The 19,258-nt window shown below is 43.1% G+C and overlaps 1 protein-coding gene across 1 annotated transcript in view; it reads left to right on the forward strand.

The window, feature by feature from the left end:
• Nucleotides 1–13,309, forward strand: part of CABLES1 (Cdk5 and Abl enzyme substrate 1) — a 70,582-nt gene extending 57,273 nt beyond the window's left edge. The window contains exons 8-10 of the mRNA XM_088173951.1: nucleotides 7,370–7,476; nucleotides 8,395–8,602; nucleotides 10,146–13,309. Of these exons, the coding sequence (XP_088030077.1) occupies nucleotides 7,370–7,476; nucleotides 8,395–8,602; nucleotides 10,146–10,286 (456 nt within the window). The 3' untranslated portion in view covers nucleotides 10,287–13,309. The remainder of the gene's footprint in view (nucleotides 1–7,369; nucleotides 7,477–8,394; nucleotides 8,603–10,145) is intronic.
• Nucleotides 13,310–19,258: the final 5,949 nt, after the last annotated feature.

Raw genomic sequence — 19,258 nt, forward strand, 5'->3', positions numbered from 1 at the left:
TCTTCAGTGCTCAGCTGAAAGATTTTACACAGTGCTGGTGCTTCCTTCCGCTAAGAGAAGGGAGAAAAAGTAGTGCTGGAGTGCCCTGGGAGCTTGCAGGTGAAGTGGGATTTTTCAGTTCGGGCAAGGGCTTGTGCATAGAGCTGAATATAAGGCCATATTGGATATGTAGGAGACTTTACTCACATCTCTTTTAGACTTTCCTGACTCTACTGGCATTCCCTCCCCCTCTCCCTGCAGTTCACATCAGTGTGAGCAGGAGCATAATAGGCTTGTAATTTCAAGTCGTTTTCTTCCCCCCCCCCCCCCGATACAAAAATCGGCGCACACTACAATTATAGCAAATTGCAGTCTGGGGCCCGCGAGAGACCTGTGGTCTTTTCCTGACCGTGCAGAGCCACTGCAGCAGTGCCAGGGCTCTGCCAAAGGACGGCAGAGGCCGGGAGCAGCCGCTGGGCTGGAATTGCTGCCTCTCGCAAGCGCCCGAGCAGCTGAGAGCGACTCTGATGTCAGCGCCCAGCATTTGGTCGTGCGTGGAGAGCTGCAGCTTGTAATTAAAGTTTCGTTACTTGGCCAGGATTTAGCATTAATGCTTGACAGCTGCAAGCTTGTAGATATTCCCCTCACCCCTCCTTATGGATGTCAGAGCAATTAATGGGGGGAAGGTGTGGAAGAGGAGTGGATGCTGGGCTGCGTCACTGTCTGCAGCATAGAGCTGCATGCACTAATATTACTCCCATGAGCCTGGCTTGTGCTTTGCAGGCCAGGATTTCTCCATTGGGAAAGCTCTGTTGAGGTCTGTGTGAATGCTGCATCAGTAAACACTGCAGGTTTTATCCCGAGGCATAAGACAGACAAAATGTGTGGTCCGGCTTGGAGTTTACTCAGAAATATATGCAACTAGCACTCTATGTGCTCGATTTTTGTGGAGCCTATTATCACTGTCATTGACTTTATAATCTTTTAATTTTACTGAGCTGAATTAGCCCTGACTCTTGGAGAGAAGTGTTAGCTGCAAGTCCTCAGCTGTTTTGAAGGAGGAGCTGAGTTTCCTCCTTGAAGATAGCACTGGGGAAGCAGAAGTGCTTTTGGTTTGGTCTGGGGTTTTTAGTTGTTTTTTTGGGTTTTTGCTTGGTTTTTTATTTTTTGGGTTTGTTTTTTTTTTTAGTGAAGTCTCAGTCTTAGCAGAGCATACACTTCCCTGTTGCATTTCTAAAAGTAATACCCACAAATTGCCTGTCAGGGGACAATTCTGAAAGTATTCTTCAATACTTTCCCAATACAAACTCTATGGATTCTAATAATTGTATTAGTTGCTTTTAAACTCTAGTCTGCCCCGGAGAAATTATTTCATTTTGTATTCTCTTGGTAGGAGAGTCTGCAATCTCTGCCGCAATATAAACAGTAAGAGGTAGAAAAAATTTGTGCTGGGGGGTAGGGGGGAAGGGAAACATCATGTCATGGTTAACAGATGTCTTCCTGGCTGATACTGCTAAAACAGGAATTTGTGCAGATTCTTAAATCTCTCTAGAGCAGGAACTTTATCTACTAGACTAAGCATTAATTTCTTTCCTTGAATCTCATATTGACTAGCATATGTACAGATTCATCAGTGCCCCTCTCATCTCTCTGCATTCTTTCCAGCAGAAACTCCTTCTGTGCTGAGCTAGAAAACTCCTTCTCACTAGGCTTCAGGCTGATCCTGCAGTCTTGCTTTTGTTGGTAACACAGAAACACAGCAGCATGTTAGCTGGTCACTGTGCCCTGCCAAAACTTGCAGCAGAAGAAGAAAAGCCCAGATCAGCAGCACGTTGACTTTGAGTGACCCATCCTGTAGTTGCATCCCTGAAATATCCATGTATCTGTGCTCAAGGCATACCCGTGAATTAGGTTTGGGTACTGAGCTACAATGTCAGTGTGTTGGTATAAATATATAAAAACAAATGGACATCTCCACACCGCTGACAAAAGAAGCATGTCACAGAACTCTGCAGAGCTGTTGCAGTGCCCGTCTGCCAGCCTGCACTTGCCAGGTACTGCTTTAGCAGCGAGCACAGCCGAGTGCCTTGTTTAATATTAGTCCTCCAGTGTGATTTTAAAATTAGAACTGCTTTCTGCTCTGGCCCTTTGGTCTAACAAAAGCCCTGCATGATGACATAATGCATTTGGTGTCTCATTCCCCTGTTCTGTATTTCACAAGGTCAGGCAGACTCCACTACAGCCAGCGTCCTTCAGTGCTGTCCCCCTATTCTTCGAGCCACTTCTGTAGCTGTGTATTCACTGTCTCCGGACTGCTTTTTTATCAGCTACTGACCTTGTACCCAAAAGTCCCAGGGAGCAAAGGATAGCAGTGGTAGATAATCGTGTATAAATCCTATGCTCTATGCATTTGATGCTGTATTTGGCTGAGACTCCAATAAATAACTATTTTGAGAATAATTCCAGAGTGTTAACAATATAAAATAAGCTGATGTCCTTCCATGTACTTAATTTCAAAAAGGCAGTTTTGAGACTATTTGCCTTATGAAATTCAAAATCTTTCAGTTTAAGGTCCTTGAATGTTAATAACTTTGTAACAACAGAAACATCTTATTTTAGTCTAGCTTCCTTTTTTAGAATTTTAATTATAATTCGGAATCTCTCCCATTTTCCATCACAATTTAAAGTCTCTTCTCTATCAGGATTTCTCATATATATGTATCATAAGCCATAAGTATAGGTTACTGGCAGTTGATAGGTACTTAGCTGGTCACCTATGGGATGCATTAAAGCATTCAGAAAGTGCAGAGTTATTGACTTCTTTTCACTTCTTGTGGGGCTGAGAACTTATCAGTGACCTACCAAAAGTCTGTTTCAGGTATCAGTCTTCCGTCTGCTTTCTGTGAAGTGGATTTATCAGCGGTACACAGTAACAACAGCTAAGAGAGCCTATCATACATCTTTCATTTTATTCACCTATTTTATTCTGATTTTATCCTTCTTAAGCTAAGAGATAGAGGCATCCAAGGCTAAATCATCTTTTACTGGTTGCATGCCAAAGTAGGATTTATTTTCAACAATATTTCATCCTGCCAGTCTTACCAACCATTTCAGGCATTCTCTCTCCTCCCATATTTATGAAACTATATATACAGCTTTCCTATGAGAAAGCAGCTGCTTGAAAACGCTTGTGAATAACACATGAGCTGAGCTCCAAGTTCAAAACTGCCAGCCATGCAAAAAGTGTGCAGAGTAGAGACTTGGGCCGAAGCGTTTATCAAGCTGTCCAGGCATCTGTCAGCTACCATATATCGAGGTTTTCATTTGTCTTGTGCAGCTTCCATCGCCAAAGTAAAATATACATACACAGATTTGTGTGCAGAGAACGTAACAGAGCCCACAAAGGAGTATTGCTGAATGCTGAACTGGAATGTGTTCCGTGCAAATAAGCTGTGAGAAACAAGACAGACGGTTCTGGATGACAGAAGTTAAAAACATTGGAGATTAGACTATGAGAGAGACAGTTTAGTAGTTCCCAGTGCCTTGCTCATGTGTCTGACAGCTCTGGAAGTACAGAGTGCCTGCCTGGTAGGGAATAATATTATGTATAAGAAAGCATGTTTGGATAGAGAAAAGCTGTGCTCCTTTTAGGGAAATATTTGCAAACCCTTCATGAAATTTGGAGCATCAGTGTTGATAGGAGCCCTGACCCAGGCAATACCAGAATTGTCCTGGACAGACAGTCGTGTTTTTCTTCACATGGCAGCTTCACGTGGGACACACAGGCAACTCAAGTGCAGTGGCGTGGCCTGAGACAGAAGAGAAGCGTAAACGCTGAGCAGGGAGCAGGCAGAGAAGGATGACGTTGTGTCCAAGACCTCCCTGTCAGATCCCAGCTGGTTCTTGTGGGTCACTGGACCACCCTAGAGCTTTTCTCCACTCCCTTACTCATGGGCAGGGGCAGCAGTGGGGGATACTGCTCAGTGCCAAGCTGTTTGCAGGGTGCATAAGGTGCCCTGGGCAGGATCAGGGTTGGGGGCCAAGATTTCTGTGTAGCCTCGTGAGTGCTGTGCCCCAGCAACCATTTGAAAAGGTAACTGGATTGATCAGTCAACAGATGCTAATCCAGCATTGCTTTTAAACTGCCTCTCAGCAGATATTTTTAGGGGTATTTTCTGCCTGCCTCTCTGCTGGGCAGGGTTCTGCATGCACAGGACCATTTCTGTAGGTATCAGCTGGACAAGCAGCATCTTGTTGCTCAAAGTCCAGCTTCTGCAGCAGCTATGAAGGAAAAAAAAATCAAGGGACCAAAAAAACCAACAAACAACAAAAAGCCTTGCACAAATCCTTTTCTTGAGAATAAGGGCAGTTAGCTGAGCTCTCCAGCATGGCACTGACAAGATGAGACAGCTGCCTTAGAGCCAGTGTGTTCAAACATGCTGCCGTTATCCTGTTACATGAATCAAAACCAGCACACACCAGCTTTCATCTGGATTTCATTATTGTGATTTGTATCGTAGAGACTGTTGTCTCGCAGGAAGTGGCAGTATTCAGAGTTGGAGAGGGGAAGATCTTTATCAACAGGACAAAATTGACAAATCTCCGTGTTTAAAAATAACTGTACCTCTGTACTGTTCTCAGTTTTAAGCTGCCTGCTTAGTCTCAAGCCTCTGAGCTCTTTGCTTTAAATGAAATTTTTGAAAAGAGATTTTTTTCTTCCAAAGAGAATTTATCTGAATTCTGGCAAGCCTCCCACAGGCTGGAGTAGTCCCAAGTAAAACAAGTTGGTGCCTGCAGAGCAGCCATAGGGAAAGGTGCATCCCAGGGGGCTGCTACTGCTGAGTGGCAGAGCCCAGGGCTCGCTCCCCCTCTGCTCAGTGGCCCCCAGAGCACCTGTTAGAGGTGAAAGCAGCTGAAACTTGCTGTCTGGCACAACTTCTGTGCAGCCCTTCAGCTGAGCCTGGAGGATGGACAGGCCCTCCCTCCACTGCTGTGCCCTTTCTGTTGAGAAGTGGTTTCTGTTATGCACATAAGCAAAAGAACAAGATAACCTGGAGAGAGCTAAAGGCAAGTTAATTAAGATAAAACTATGAGCTCTATGGTAATGAAGAACAAACAATGGGCAGTTAGGTTTGTAGTGAAGCATGAAATAAGGTGTCAGGTAGCTTTGCCCAGTAACACTGAGCTCACTATTAGTAGGATTGCCCAATACTGGTAGTGACTGAAATCATCTTTACATTTAATAGGATGTATCTGGTTAGTGTCTCTTGGCTCTGTAAGCAAGAGCAGCATGGACCCATGTTTCTGTATCCTGAGGAGCAGACAGCAGTGGTCTAAATCAGATATGTTTAGTTTATATTGTTTTAGTGTCCTCTTGTAGCAGTACAGAGAGGAAGCCTCTTAATACATAAAACTCCCATTAAAATATTTGACATCAGCAGTACCCAGCTTGCTGATGATCCTTTGGCAACGATACCAAGGAGTAGGCAGGCAGGCTGCAGCATTCCAGGGAAAGGAAGGAAAAGAGGTAATTGTTAAGATCTTAATTCTTCTGCTTCAGAGGTCTGAGCCCTGCCAGGTGAGATGAACCATGTGAGAAGCTGTCTGTGAAGAGCCACGACTGCACAGTGTGTGCATACATCCTTCCAACCTCAGCAGGGTTAAAACCAGGCAGGCCCACACATTCCATGGAAGGCTTTCCTACCGATCCCCAGTAGGGCAAGGCTTCTCTTCCCTGTCTTCTCCTCTCTTCCTTTTATTCAGGTGTGGCAGCACATTGCCTGCTTCAGCATCAAGGCAGCTTATGAATTTTTAACCTCAGGGGCACTGCACTGTCTGCCTGAACCTGCAGTCAGACTCATCCATACACGTGCAGGGAAGCAGGTGTGGCTGAAGAGTGTTGATGTGGCAGAATGGCCCATGTTTTAAAGCATGTGCATGACCATAACAACACCCCGTGGCAAAAACTTGGGTCTTTCCTCTCTATTATATTTGCCTCAAATACTGCTGGGCACTATTCAGGAGAAACACATTCTCTGCTCTGTTTTAAATTCCTAATAATTCAGTACCATATCTCCTAAATAAAGTGCAGGAAAAGTTAGGTGTGTTTTACTCTCCTTCATGCTTATTTTGGAAACAGAGAGCCACATGATTGGACAAAGGGAATTGTGCACTTTCTCTCTAGAGCCATTGCACTTTGTATCCCCCCAAACCCTTCCGTATATTATTTTAATAATAGAAAAAAAGCCTGAAAGCATATTCATTCAGTCTTTTTGGCTGATTTCAATTTCCATGAGGATATGTTACAGCAGAGCTCCACCTTCTATAAAGGCATAACGTGCAGCAAGGGTTTTGCATGCCCCTTTCCACCTCTTGTTGTTTGGTGTTAACAGCCTTTTGCCTTAATACAGACTAATCAAAACCAGAAATTAGAAGGGAAATATTATTTTATGAGCAGGGGAATGCACTGCACTATCCACTGCTGCTGTCTTACGTGCTTGAAACTGGCAGGGAGCTGGATGCCTGAGGAGCAGGCTGTCCCCCAGGTGCCCAAGCTGGAGCTCCTCTCCACTTTTGTCCAAGGGGCAGAACTTCCAAGGCTTGGAAGAGAATTGACACATTCCCAGAATAAAGATTGGTTTGTTGTTGAGCTGATAGATTTTGGCCAGGTGAATGGTGACAGAGGATTTGGGCAAACTGCTACCTGAGCAAAGTCTAAGGGAACAAGAGAAGTGCTGGGCACTTACAGGTGCAGGTGTTGTGTTTGCCAGGAGAACCCTCTGCACCTTGGGGAGAATCCTTAGGCTGTAACAAAAAGGAATAGAAGGCTTAAAGGAAACAGACTGTACGCTTTGAATTATGTCCTGGCTCTTTTGTCCATTTGCTGCCTAAGTTACCACAGTATTACTGCCTCCTACTCTACTGAGTGACCTGCCATGTAAGCTGATTACTTATTTTATCATGAATGTATGCTACAGCAGTCAAGAGTTTGTACCAGTGGTTTCTTTAAGGAATCAATTTGAGAGAAACTCACAATGTGTCTCAGAACCACATGCACCAAAATCTGGTCATCATATCAATTACTCTGATTAGTATTTTTTATCATAAAGACTTCTCAAGTAGGTTTCATCCAGACACATTTATCTTAAACTCACTCTTAGCAATACTTGGAGGATGCTAATGAGGTATGTATTGTTCAAGGCTTGTGCTGAGCAGGTCTCTTGTTTTGTCAGTCACAAATAAATAGTTGCCTTAGTTCAGACTTAATTTTCCTGTCTGCTGAAAGCATTGGGACCGACTGGCACTTGTTTGATATGCCTTGTTTCTGGGAATTGAGTGATCTTCTTTGTTATAAACTAAAAGAGTAATTCTCTTTTGACATGTGTTACAGACCACGGTCATAGACTATGTGAAGCCATCAGATCTCAAGAAGGACATGAATGAGACCTTTAAGGAGAAATTCCCTCACATCAAGCTAACCCTCAGTAAAATAAGAAGGTACGTTGCAAAGCTCAGTCAGGCTGCAACATGATGCAGCTGTCTCACATATCAGTGCAATTCCTGCTGTACATGAGGGGAAGCACAGCACTGATTGATCTTCCAGGAGCAGTGACCAGCAGAGTTGCAGAGTAAGTCAGATGATTGCTTTGATTACTGGGATGACTAAACAGGATAGAGGAATGTGCAAACACGCACTGGTCAGGTGTCAAACGCAGCATCTAACGGGATGAGGATGAGAGCTGGGCGTGCACTATATTAAAATACCCAGAAAAATAAAACAACAGAATCTCTAAGCTCATGGCACTTGGCATAAAAAGAGACTGAGGAAAGAGAAGTGCTGACTTTTGTGCCTTGGCCAGAAGCAAAAAGAGTAGTTGGCTTCACAGCAAAGTTGTAATATTCCATTTCTATTTCTGGTGTAGCAGGCTAGGCATATTGCTCCACTGAAGTAATGATAATTTCATTTGACCCTAGTGGCCAGAAGGACACGGAGCCACACTGCTCTGTAACCAGACAGTGCTGCAGTATATGGACAGAACTGTCAGTTTGGATTTGACCAACCATAACCAGCAGCAAAAGCTGCATACAGAGCACCAGCAATCAAAACGTTGTTACTAAACAAATGGTATGCAGTGTAGGACCTCTGATAAAATATTGTTGCTAAAATTGTCAGAGCTTTTGTGGTTGCTTTCATAGTTTGACACAACTGTCTGTTGGGTGCAGTGAGGGTGACTGGTGATGTAAAAATGTGCCATGAAATGTGCCCCCAAAACAGCATAGAGATATCTGCCCAATAAATTATGTTTTCCCTTCCATTTGACTGAGTAGGGATCTCTGAAAGCATGGCTCTTAGGGTGAAATGAGAAATGCTTTAAAATTCATCTCACAGCATACTTCTCTGGTCTCTTTACTCAGCTTGAAGAGAGAAATGCGCAAGCTTGCTCAAGAAGAATGTGGTTTTGAAGAGCCCACAGTGGCCATGGCCTTTGTCTACTTTGAGAAGCTCGCTCTCAAGGGGAAGCTGAACAAGCAGAATAGAAAGCTTTGTGCTGGAGCTTGTGTTCTTTTAGCAGCCAAAATTGGCAGTGACCTCAGAAAACATGAAGTCAAGCATCTTATAGATGTACGTATCCATAGGACTCCAGTGTTCCATCTGTATGAAGTGCCAGTGTGTGGTCTGTGCAAGCCTGTTTGTCAGTGGACATGCTCTCCTTTAGGCTTCCAGCTGTACAGCCGGCAAATATCTTTTTTTTGTTACACATTTTTGTGGCAGTAGTAGTGATCAATGTCCCTGCAGAGGTGTGGAAAGCTTGTTTGATGGGATAGAAGGCCCTGGTGTCAGATACTGTGAGGTTTGAGATGTATTTGACCATCATACTGTCAATACAAGACAACAGGTGAACCCTGAGGAAATGAATTTTGCTTTTAATTATGTAATCAAGAGTGTCAGTAAGGATTCTCCTTTGGGAATTAAATGCAGATACTAATTCAGACAGAGTCCAATAGACATTTGTATTTCTTTTATGAAGTTCAGCTTTTGGGCAAGAAAACCTAAGGAGGTATTCCCATTAGAGCACCTCACTCCAAATAGAGTTTTTGTAGAGTAAGGTGTTTGGTCTTCTACCCACTTCACATTAAAGAGGGAACATGGGGGTGTTATGCTGTAATGCTCTGCAAGGACCAAGGTACCAATCTGATTTAATGCTACAGAAAGTTAGGCTGGTGTCTTGATGTGTAGCTACAACCAGCTCACTCAAAGGAAGAGACATGGGAACGTGGATGGGGGGCAGGACTGGGGGGCAGGAATGCCTTCCTCTCACAGTCACAGAGCTGGGTTGACAGTCGGTTTGTTAGAAAGCCCTCTGAATAATCACCCAAAAAAGTCAGCCAATGGGAATTGGAAGATCTGACCTCTCTTGCTGTCTTGAAACATTGGTCCATCCATAAGACATTGGGCTTTGCAGTTGATCCAGCGGGCAGAGAAGTAGCAAGCCAGGGAGATCCCTAAGAAGAGGATGAGGGGGGAAATATCCCTGAGCAGCTGGTTGCCTACTTGTAGCATCCAAAACCAGTGAAATGAACAGAGCATATGGGAGGTTTAGTACATTACAGCACAAAAACAACTATAAAAACCAGTTTCTGTTACTTACTGTTCTTATGACACCTTCTGCCTCTGAGGTATTAAGATCAAATTGTGGCAAAATAATTTTTGCCCAACAGGGCATTGTAGCACAGTCTAATGCTGAAAGGAAAACTAGTGATTTCAAGCAGTGCAGGAAATTTGTGGACAATTACAAGATGCATGTCTTCCATTACACAAGTGATTTTGATGTTTGCATGAGGCCAGGAATTTCCTGTTGCTGCAGTGGTAATCACTGTGATCGCTAGAAGATGTATCTGCTCACAGTGGAATGAGTGAAGTGACGAACGTGTCAGAAATAGCATGGCTGGCTGAGCTCTGTGAGTTCACCTTCACATAAGGATTCAGTACATCCAGTTCACACAGCTCTGATTTTCTAAACCTAGAGCCGTGCCAGTCGATCAGGACAGAAGTTTAACAACAGCAGCACGCATGTTTTGAATAATGTCATTTGTGGGAAAGCTCTAGAAAGGCAAACCCTCATTCCATTTTTGTTAATTTACTTTTTCCCCCTCGGCTCTTCCAGAAACTGGAAGAGAAGTTCCGGCTGAACAGGCGAGAGCTGATTGCCTTCGAGTTCCCAGTGCTGGTGGCCTTGGAGTTTGCTCTCCACCTTCCCGAGCACGAAGTGATGCCACACTACAGACGCCTGGTGCAGAACTCCTAGCGCTGGCTGCCCGGCGGGGAAGGGGCTCCCGACTGTTCCTGCTTGGCTCTCCCAAGCCACAGTTAACTACTGGAAATGCAAAATCAGACTCCTAACACTTCACTCTCTCCCCCCCGCCCCCCGCAAAAAACAGTTTTTCTGGCTACAGGAAATACTGCATTGACTCTTGGCTTTGACGAATTTATGTATCGTTACTTTCTCAAAGCAGGTGAAGATTGAGCTGTTGGTAAATAGTTCATGTGCTGAAACTGGGTGGCAACTGACCCTACCTGTAGGGACTACAGCTATAAAAGTAGGCAAAAATTAGAAGGGCAGCCTCCATGACCACCCCTCTCTCCATCACACAAACCCTGGAAGCCCACTGAGTGCATTCTCGTAGCGCTTTTTCTACAGACCTGCTGCAAATTCCAAGAGGACTTCTTAAAGTGGAAAAGCTTTTAAAGAAGATATCTTCACTGTGTCAAAAAGAATGTGCCAATCTATTTTTGTATCAGCAATTGAAAGTGCACTTTTTCCTGTGGGGTATTTGTGTGTGTATCCGTGTGTGTGTGCGTGTGCGACACCGAACTGATCTCAGTCCAGGTGGTTGGCTTAGCTGTTTCCAAGTGTATCAGTTACTGATGGTGAAGATCAAGGTGACCTTCCACGTTTACTTCTTGAAAAATGTAACTACTGGAAAAGTGGTAAATGGGATCATTTTTGGACACTTGGGTTTTTTTATTCTCTGATCTTTCTGACATTGTACCTTTGAAAGGATTACACTACTGCTACTGCGAGAGAAGGATCAGCAACTGACCTTAAGTTTTCAGTCTTGTTTGTGGTAAAGATGAAAGCATTAGTATAAGATTTCCATGTCATGTTTTTTAAAAATATCTTGTGTTAAGCCACATGCATATTTTTAACCTTCGCACTTTTCCCACTGTGGAGATGGTTAGACTTGCACTCTGTAGTGTTGTATTTCTGTGCTCTATGTTAGAGTGCGTAATAAGCACATTTATTGTGCTCTATCTTAAAACAGTGTTTTATTAAAAAAAAAAGAGTAGGGCTCAGCAGTTTAACGGGTGTCTTAAGGCTCCAACAGCAGGGGCATCAGCCATTATAGTTTTGGGGTTTTAATTAGGATTGATTGTGCAAAACCTAAAATCTGTGCCCATTGAGATTCAGTTCCTTTCGACATTGCAGTACTGGAGTTTTATGGTAAAACTTCTTGCAGCTTCCCTGGTTCTGACTGGACACCCAGAAAGCTTAAAGGCTTTATCCAAGCTCCTGATTCTATATCCACACTAAGCTAATGCCATGTTGATGGACACTGTTCAATTGCTGTTATCATGTGGGATCCCACCCCTGTCCAATCTTCTCCTGTGCTGGTTCACTTAACAAGCCTTGCCCTCAAAATGCCCCACATGGATCCACTAAAGTCAAGTTATTACATTTGTGGTAATTATAAAATAAATAGTCTCAGCTGTGAGATTTCAGCTGAAGCCTTACCTCTCTAAGTTTGGGAGTGCTTGCTCAGAGTATGGAAAGGGCTTGTGAGCAGAACGTGGAGAAGTGGGACATACCAGAGGATGCAAACACACTAATGCTTACTTTCTTTTGCTCTTGCTTTAATCAGTTTTATTATTTCCTTCAGTTAGGCCAGGAAACATCCAGTTTCTTTACCAGCTTTGACTTCTTTAAATTCTAATATGAAAAAAGCCTGCATACAATTGCTCTACAGGATCTGGAAAGGTTACATGTCAGGACAAATCGGAATTTGTTTGATGCTTTTGCACTCCCCCCTTTCTAAAGGGGAGGGTGACTGTGATAGCTTACAATTATTATTAATACTTTTCTGATTACTGATAGAGATACATTCCAGCAGGATTGGGGAGGAGGGCGTAAAGAGAAAAGTGTACACTTAAAACCTTCCCAGTGTAACGTCCCATGTCACTGCAACCCACGCATCACTCAGCTGCAAAGTGAGGGGAGGGGGACCCTTGTCAGCACTCTTACTCCCACCTCCTCCTCCTCCTCCTCCTCCTCCTCCTCCTCCTCCTCCTTGGCCCCCACACAGCCAGGGAACAGTGGAGCCAAGAGTCTGGAGCCTGGGTTTGCTTTGCTGGTTTATTCAGACCAAAAAGGTGGTGGGTGTAGTGTGGACCTACAATCCAAAGCAGTCTATGGGTCAGCTAGGAGGGCTTCCACCCTTGGCTCTACCCCTTTCCACCCAAATTGTGTATATACATTCATGATTTGTTTCTGATTGCAGAGATCTGTTTCTAATAGCGACCACTCAAGGCTAAGCAGAAGCTTTACCTTTACACAAAGGCTTCTACCTTTTGCTTTTGAGTCTGATTTTTTTCTTATATTGCTTTATAGCATTGCAGGGAAAAAGTAAATTGTGATTGCAAGATGCAGACTAAAGAATGACAGTCTTACAGTAGTCTTTAGAGATGCTATTGAATCAAGCTGTCACATCTTTTGCCTTCTGTGCTGCTACCCAACCCTGATCTACAGTTTACACGGATTTCTGGGATGAAATCTGATTGCTGGAGACTTTCTGCTTTTCATTGTTATCGCTGTTGTTTGGGGGCGGAAAAGGGTTTCAGAGTGATGTTCAGTTACAGTTTGAATGTGGAATAAACACTTAAGGTGGTGATGATGTTGCACTGTTCACTTAGGAACGTATATAAAGCCATATGTTGCTAGATCTCAGAGCACAAAGCTTGGTCAGTACAATTATGATTAGGACAGTGGGCAGGATTTGCCCCCCTTTTCTGCCCAACCCTGAGAAAATTCAGTCTGAAGAGGTAGAGAAAATCTGTACCAAACAAAAAACATGTTGATTGTTTTCCTTTGTCTTACATGGCAATGAGTGTTGATTTACAAATGATTTTAGGTTCAACTTTAAATAGTTTGGGAAAATAATCCATTCCATATAACTTGTTCTGTTTTGAAATTATATACCGTACACTCTACCATGCAGAGTTTATTCCTTTTCTAAAAAAAAAATGAATAAAAGTTTTAAAAAAATTGAAAAACACAGACTCTTTTCCACCAGTGACAGTATGTAAAACTATTCTGTCTCTCCTCTGTATGTGAAAAGGGGTTTGGTTTTGTCTCCCCCTGGGACAAACAGCTGCTTCTCAATAAACCAGTGATGGGATTGCCAGAGGACCTTGGCCATCTCCTGGTCTTCAGCCCCCTGCAGAGCCCTCACTTCAAACATTTTTCCTCCGTTCAAGATCATAACCTTTTTCCCAGGCCACTGTTTTGGGTTCTTTGGGATTTGAAGCCCTTCTTTTTTGGCAGCACCTGGAACTGCCAGAAGCAGGGTCTCTGAGTCCCAGCTCTTGGTATGCCAGGGGATGAGGCACAGGCAGGCTCTTCAGCCTTGTTCATATCTCATGACCCCTTGTTCACAGGAGAATTTGGAATACTCTGGTTTAGTCTAGGTGGTGGTAAAACTTAAAACCAGTCCATGTGCCAGGTGTAGTTCATAAGCAGCTGCTTCTTCTTTGGAGGCTGGAAGTTGTGGTTTGGACATTCATGTGTTTGCACACCCAATTGTCCACCATTTGTTTGCATTCAAGCTATGTTTTTTACACCTATGACATCCCCTAAATCCAGTGTCTGTCTAGGGGGTCTCACCAAACACACCCATTTGCTTATATTTTTGTTCAATGTTAATAAAGTTATGGGAAAAGTTTGCTTCCCTACCTTTAACCATCACTCAGAGAGCCACAACTTTAAATTATATTTGTAACACTACCATGATTTACACAGACTCCAGAACATTCAGACATACAAAAAAATACTTGTCAACCATTTTCCTAAACTACTTATTAACTTGCAATGGCTTATTTGGGTGAGTTTGTAACATCTTAATGACACAACTTCAGGTAATTGCTCCAGCCTCCTAAAATACAGAGCATGAGATTTGTGTGGAAGCAGTGAGGAGTGGTTTGCTAAGAGATGATTGCACCTTCCCACGATGCTAAGGGATTTTGGCACCAGGCCCCACAATAAACATGTAAAAATACACAAACAAGGTAAAAGTAGTTGAGCGAGGTGAGAGACTGAGCAATCGGAGTAACAATGCCAACATCACTAGCTGAGACTGAAATCTGTCCCAGGTTGCACCTTTGGGAAAGGAGGAGAGTGTGGGAAGCAGATTTGAACTTCATTTATTCATCTCTCATTGTAAACTCTGTACTGAAGAAGGAGGAAAAAAGAGGGAAAAAACCGTCGGGTGCATCCTTCCACAGAATGTTGTGTGCAAAGTAAAAAGGCCTTTGCGAAATCCTAAACTGTGATGCTTCCCACCAACTTCATGTGAACCTGTAACAGCCAGGGACCCCCCACCTCAGCCTGGAACCTGCTGGTCCAGATGAGTTCTTTAGTCCCTGAAAAAAACCCAAGCTCACCAAACAGTAAGCACAAGACTTTCATGCTGATTTGCTCCCTTGAAAGGAATGCTCATGGCAGTCACTGGCTGGGGAAGCAGCACACTCCTGATGGCCTCCCCCAGCCCTTCACAACTCAATGTGCTCTTAAATAAAGAGCCACTCTGGGTGGGGAGGGAAGATAACATGCCAGGAATAGATTCAGAAGAATTGCAGAGCTGAACAGTCTGACAGGCTGCGTGAGGGAAGGAGGAATGATCTGCAAAATTATAAATATGCAGAAAACAACAGGAGACTGTGGTTTCTAGTGGTATTTTTTGTTGGCAGCCAAAGAAGCATGAATATTGGGGTGGGATTTTTGTTAAAAAAGGTAAAATCCTAATGAAGAAACAGTAGCTGTGAAGTTTTAAGAAGACATGTGAGATGTTTTTATTTCTAAACTGCTCTCATCCCACTCAGTCAAAAAATTACTCAATTGCTACCATTTGAGTTCGATTAATGGTCTGCACCATGTTATTTCTCCAATCCCTCCCCACTTGCCAGCACATCTGTAACCAGAAGCTCGAACCCCAGATACCTTTATCACATTATCTCGCCTCTGTGAGTGAGAGCACAGCCTGTGAAGCAATTAACACCTGTCCATTAAACTGCCTCATGCAGTCCTTTTTAACTGGGAAAAATGCAGTTCTGTCCTCAGCACGGGGCAGGAATGCACGGTGGGCCTGGTTCCCACCTGGATACATTGGCTGCTTCTTAAGGGATATCCTTATCCCAGGGATAAGACCTGGCTGTGTACCCACCCACACCCATTCACCTTCCCTTGAAAACAAAACCCACAGCACTGACAAGGGAAGAAAGAGATCATCACCACAATTGTCCGTGGTAGCATCCTAGAGGAAAAGGGAGAAGAAAGGAGAACTGAAGCAGTGACTACCCACTCATCATCATCATCATCATTATAGTCAGCACCATCTTCACTTTCACCTTCATCTCAAGAAGTGTGCCTATCTTCTCCCAGCCGCTGTGAGGAGACTAAGAGGTTGCTGAATCAACAGCATGATCGAAATGCAACCATTAGCAACCTTCCTTCTGCCCTCAAGGTCTAAAGTGAGCTATTTGAAGAGGGCCTGGTCTGAGCCCTGGCTTCCCACGATGCAGCCCAGGCACTGACTGCACTGGGGCTCCTCATGGAACACAAGCATTGCAGCAAAACATCAAAGCACAGACTTACACATTTGGGGTGGACAAAGTCCAGCACATTTCCAAACATCAGTAGATTGTGACAATGTCAGTCTCTTCCAGTTGTGAACATTTTTTCTAGTCAAAGCTAGATCAACTCCAGCTTAAAAAGCAACCCCAAGGCATTTACATAAATTACAGCATAAATAAAGCCATAAAGCACAGCATGTTTTTGGAAGCTCAATATTTAATGCCTTCTTCCAGAGCATCATCCTCTCATGAGCAGCAGAGACTATGGTATCAACATCTGGGGTGTTTCCACGGGCCAAGATGACAGTGCACAAAAAAACAACACCAGAACTGCAAAGTGCTCATCTCCTACAACAGCCTGAGAGGTTCATTAATGTTATTTGGACACAAGACTCTGCAAGCTGCCAGCTGCCTGCCAGGGCAGCCTGTGCAGCTGTATAGAAATGGAAGTGAATTAATACAACGACCAGCATAGAAGAAAAAAAAAAAGAAAAAAAAAGATTTTTTTTTTTTGGTCTAGAACATAACCTTTCATTTCCTCAAACCTGAGAAATATGCCAAGTCAGACCTCCAACAGTCAGTGGAGAATAGGAGGCATTGCATTCAGATGTACTTTCTAAGGAATATTTTTCAGATCACAGTTTAAATTATGGGTTATGCAGATGAATTAAGAACTAGATCCCATTTCCTCTTTTATTCCTTGTTATGTGTTCTTCTCTTGATTGCCGCTGTTTAGGCATCTTATTTTCCTACCCGCCCCCCCCCCCCCAATTTTTGTTCACTTTTTACTATTTCAATGAGCACAAAGATAAACAGAAAGAAGTTGATGCAGTCCTGGGAGCTGGGTCTGGCTGACTCTTTCACATGGTGCATCCGGAGCTGCAGACTCCACCCTTTGTCTGATTTATTTTAAAAGCCTGCTGTGTCCATTAATGGAAAGTTGGACCCTGTTCAGGCTGTGATGGTGTCCATGGACAGGAAAATGGAAAGTTTCAGATTAAAGCTGCAGGAGACCAGGAAGAAAAATATCTGGAGAATTTAATTGATGGTGGCAGCACAATAATTGCAGACAAATATTAAAGAAATGGTAGTCTGTGACCTAAAGGAGATCCTTGGGTCACGAGGGGAGCAAGAACGTCTGCAAGGCCACAGGGCTGCAAAATTAAAATATTCCTCACCAGCAAGAAGTTCAAACATTTTGCAAAACTGAACACATAGAATAGAACCACTATCACTGTGGTTTTGCATTTGCTAACCATCCAAGTTATTCAACTCTTAAAGATGTGTAAGACATAGTGGTAGGAATCTTGGAGACATCATTCTGCAGTTTCATTAGAATAAACAGCTTAGAGAAGTCACCTTTACTGAAAACCTGAGCAGACACTGGGAAAGCCCATCAAGGCATGTGGAAAACAATCTATGCCCAGGTTGCTGCTGTTCATGGAGCAGAAGACAAATGAATCAGTGAAGAGAATTTTCAAATCCCAACCAAGTTTAGACCCTAGCAATGGGATTCCTAGGGGGAAAAATAAATATTTTAAAAGCTGTAAAACCAAGCAGAATTGCAGCTTTTAAACCCACTGATTGATATAATAACAATATGGTCCTTGTATGCTTTTTTCTTTTTTTTTCAGTTAACAGCATAGCAATAAAGTAAAAGTATCACTGTAATTATGGCTATTTATATAAGACTACTATAGAATACAGGAGAAGATGAAACCAGTATGATGAAATGGAAACTTAATGCATTCTAAGACCACCACCCCCCCAAATTCCAAAACCTTAAAGAATGCTCTAGCTGAAAACTCGTGTCATAGTCTTGCTTTATTGTTTGTTTTTAAGCTGTTACATGGAAAATGATGATAGAATTCTATAGCAGGAACATATTTTTGGAATGGTCAAAAATATTTCAGGCTACTTGGTACCTTCCTATTAAGGCAAGACAGCCAAATCTCCAGCCCATGAAAGAATCTGTCATGAAGTGAGTTCATGAAGTCTCTCAGAGAGACCAACGTGATTGAGAGCATGCTCTATTCTCTCCTTTCCCTAAGAAACACAAACACTTGCAAAACCTTTCCAGTCTTTACTTTAGGATGAAGTGATTGCATGGACTGGGAGGTGGTGCAACATAATATTCCATTCTTTTCCTCCTGCTGGCTGAAGTCACAGGCTAAGACATTCCCATCAGCACAGCCATCTGTTTACAGGAGCTGTATCTAGCCTGAAGCCCATACAAAGTGATGAGAGGAACATGTTTGGTACAGCAGATTAAATTTGCATCAGTTTAAAAGATTTGGCTTATTAGCTCATGGTGCAGAACACAGTACTAGACTCAAGCTACCTTTAGTCTAAAAAACTCTCCCTATTTTCCCATGATCTGTTGGAGCCCCAGATGCTGGCAGCAAGAGGTTACACAGCCATCTCAGCTGTTTTCCACTGCATATACTACTTTAAAACTGACTTTCTATGGTTTTAAAGAAGGATTTGAACCAGAATGATGGCTTTGTGTCACGCTTTCTGAAACAAGAAGAGTAAAAAAACATGAGAGGGATTTTGAAGGAAAAGGGGAATTTATTCTATAGCTTTTCACTTATTTCTATAGTAGGAGGTTAAGGGTTCCTCTGTCAAAATTTTCAGTGGCGCTGCCTTTGCAATACAGCATTTGCTCTGGTGAGCTACACTGCTTCTCTCCAAACATTTCTGAATCACAGAGGGTTTGTTTTATGGGTTTGTTTGTTTGTTTTAACCCAAAAGACAACGCTATAGTTGAGTTTTTTCCATCTGAGAGACTGCGGTAAGCAACTTACCCATACAGACGGCTATTCACAACAGGAGCCATTCAATTCTTTGCTCAGCAATTTTAATATTCCCCGCTGAATACAGCTGAACCACATGAAATTCTGTTGTGTAAGGCTCTCCTTCAAAGTAGAGATTTATTTTCTTTGGTAACAGCTCATCAAGTCTTGAGGCTACAACCATCTGTGTTAATCTCTGCACAGTCTGTTCTTATTCATCATCAACAATAAGACCAAGAAGCACCCATGCTGAAGACAGTATGAACAGACAACTATAATAAAGAAATAAAAGCTGCCTTGCTGAAATGTTTAGCTTCTGTGTCTATCCTACATCTTAATTCTTTAGCCATAACTGGAGACATCAAATGAGGGAAAACAATTTTCACCCGAAAGGAGCATAATGTTCGAAAAAAAGTTCAACTGTGTTTTCCGGGTGGCCATTATGAGAGTGATTTGCAGATCTCAGGCTCTGGCAGTGGGACAGCCAGCAGCAGAATGGAGAAAAGAAGTACTTGGATGCTGGTTGCTTCTGCCTGCTAAAATGTATTGTGTCTCTTACACTACAGCTATGGGAGTGTTC

The sequence above is a fragment of the Sturnus vulgaris genome, chromosome 1 (assembly GCF_052056855.1).
Source record: "Sturnus vulgaris isolate bStuVul1 chromosome 1, bStuVul1.hap1, whole genome shotgun sequence".
Classification (NCBI taxonomy): domain Eukaryota; kingdom Metazoa; phylum Chordata; class Aves; order Passeriformes; family Sturnidae; genus Sturnus; species Sturnus vulgaris.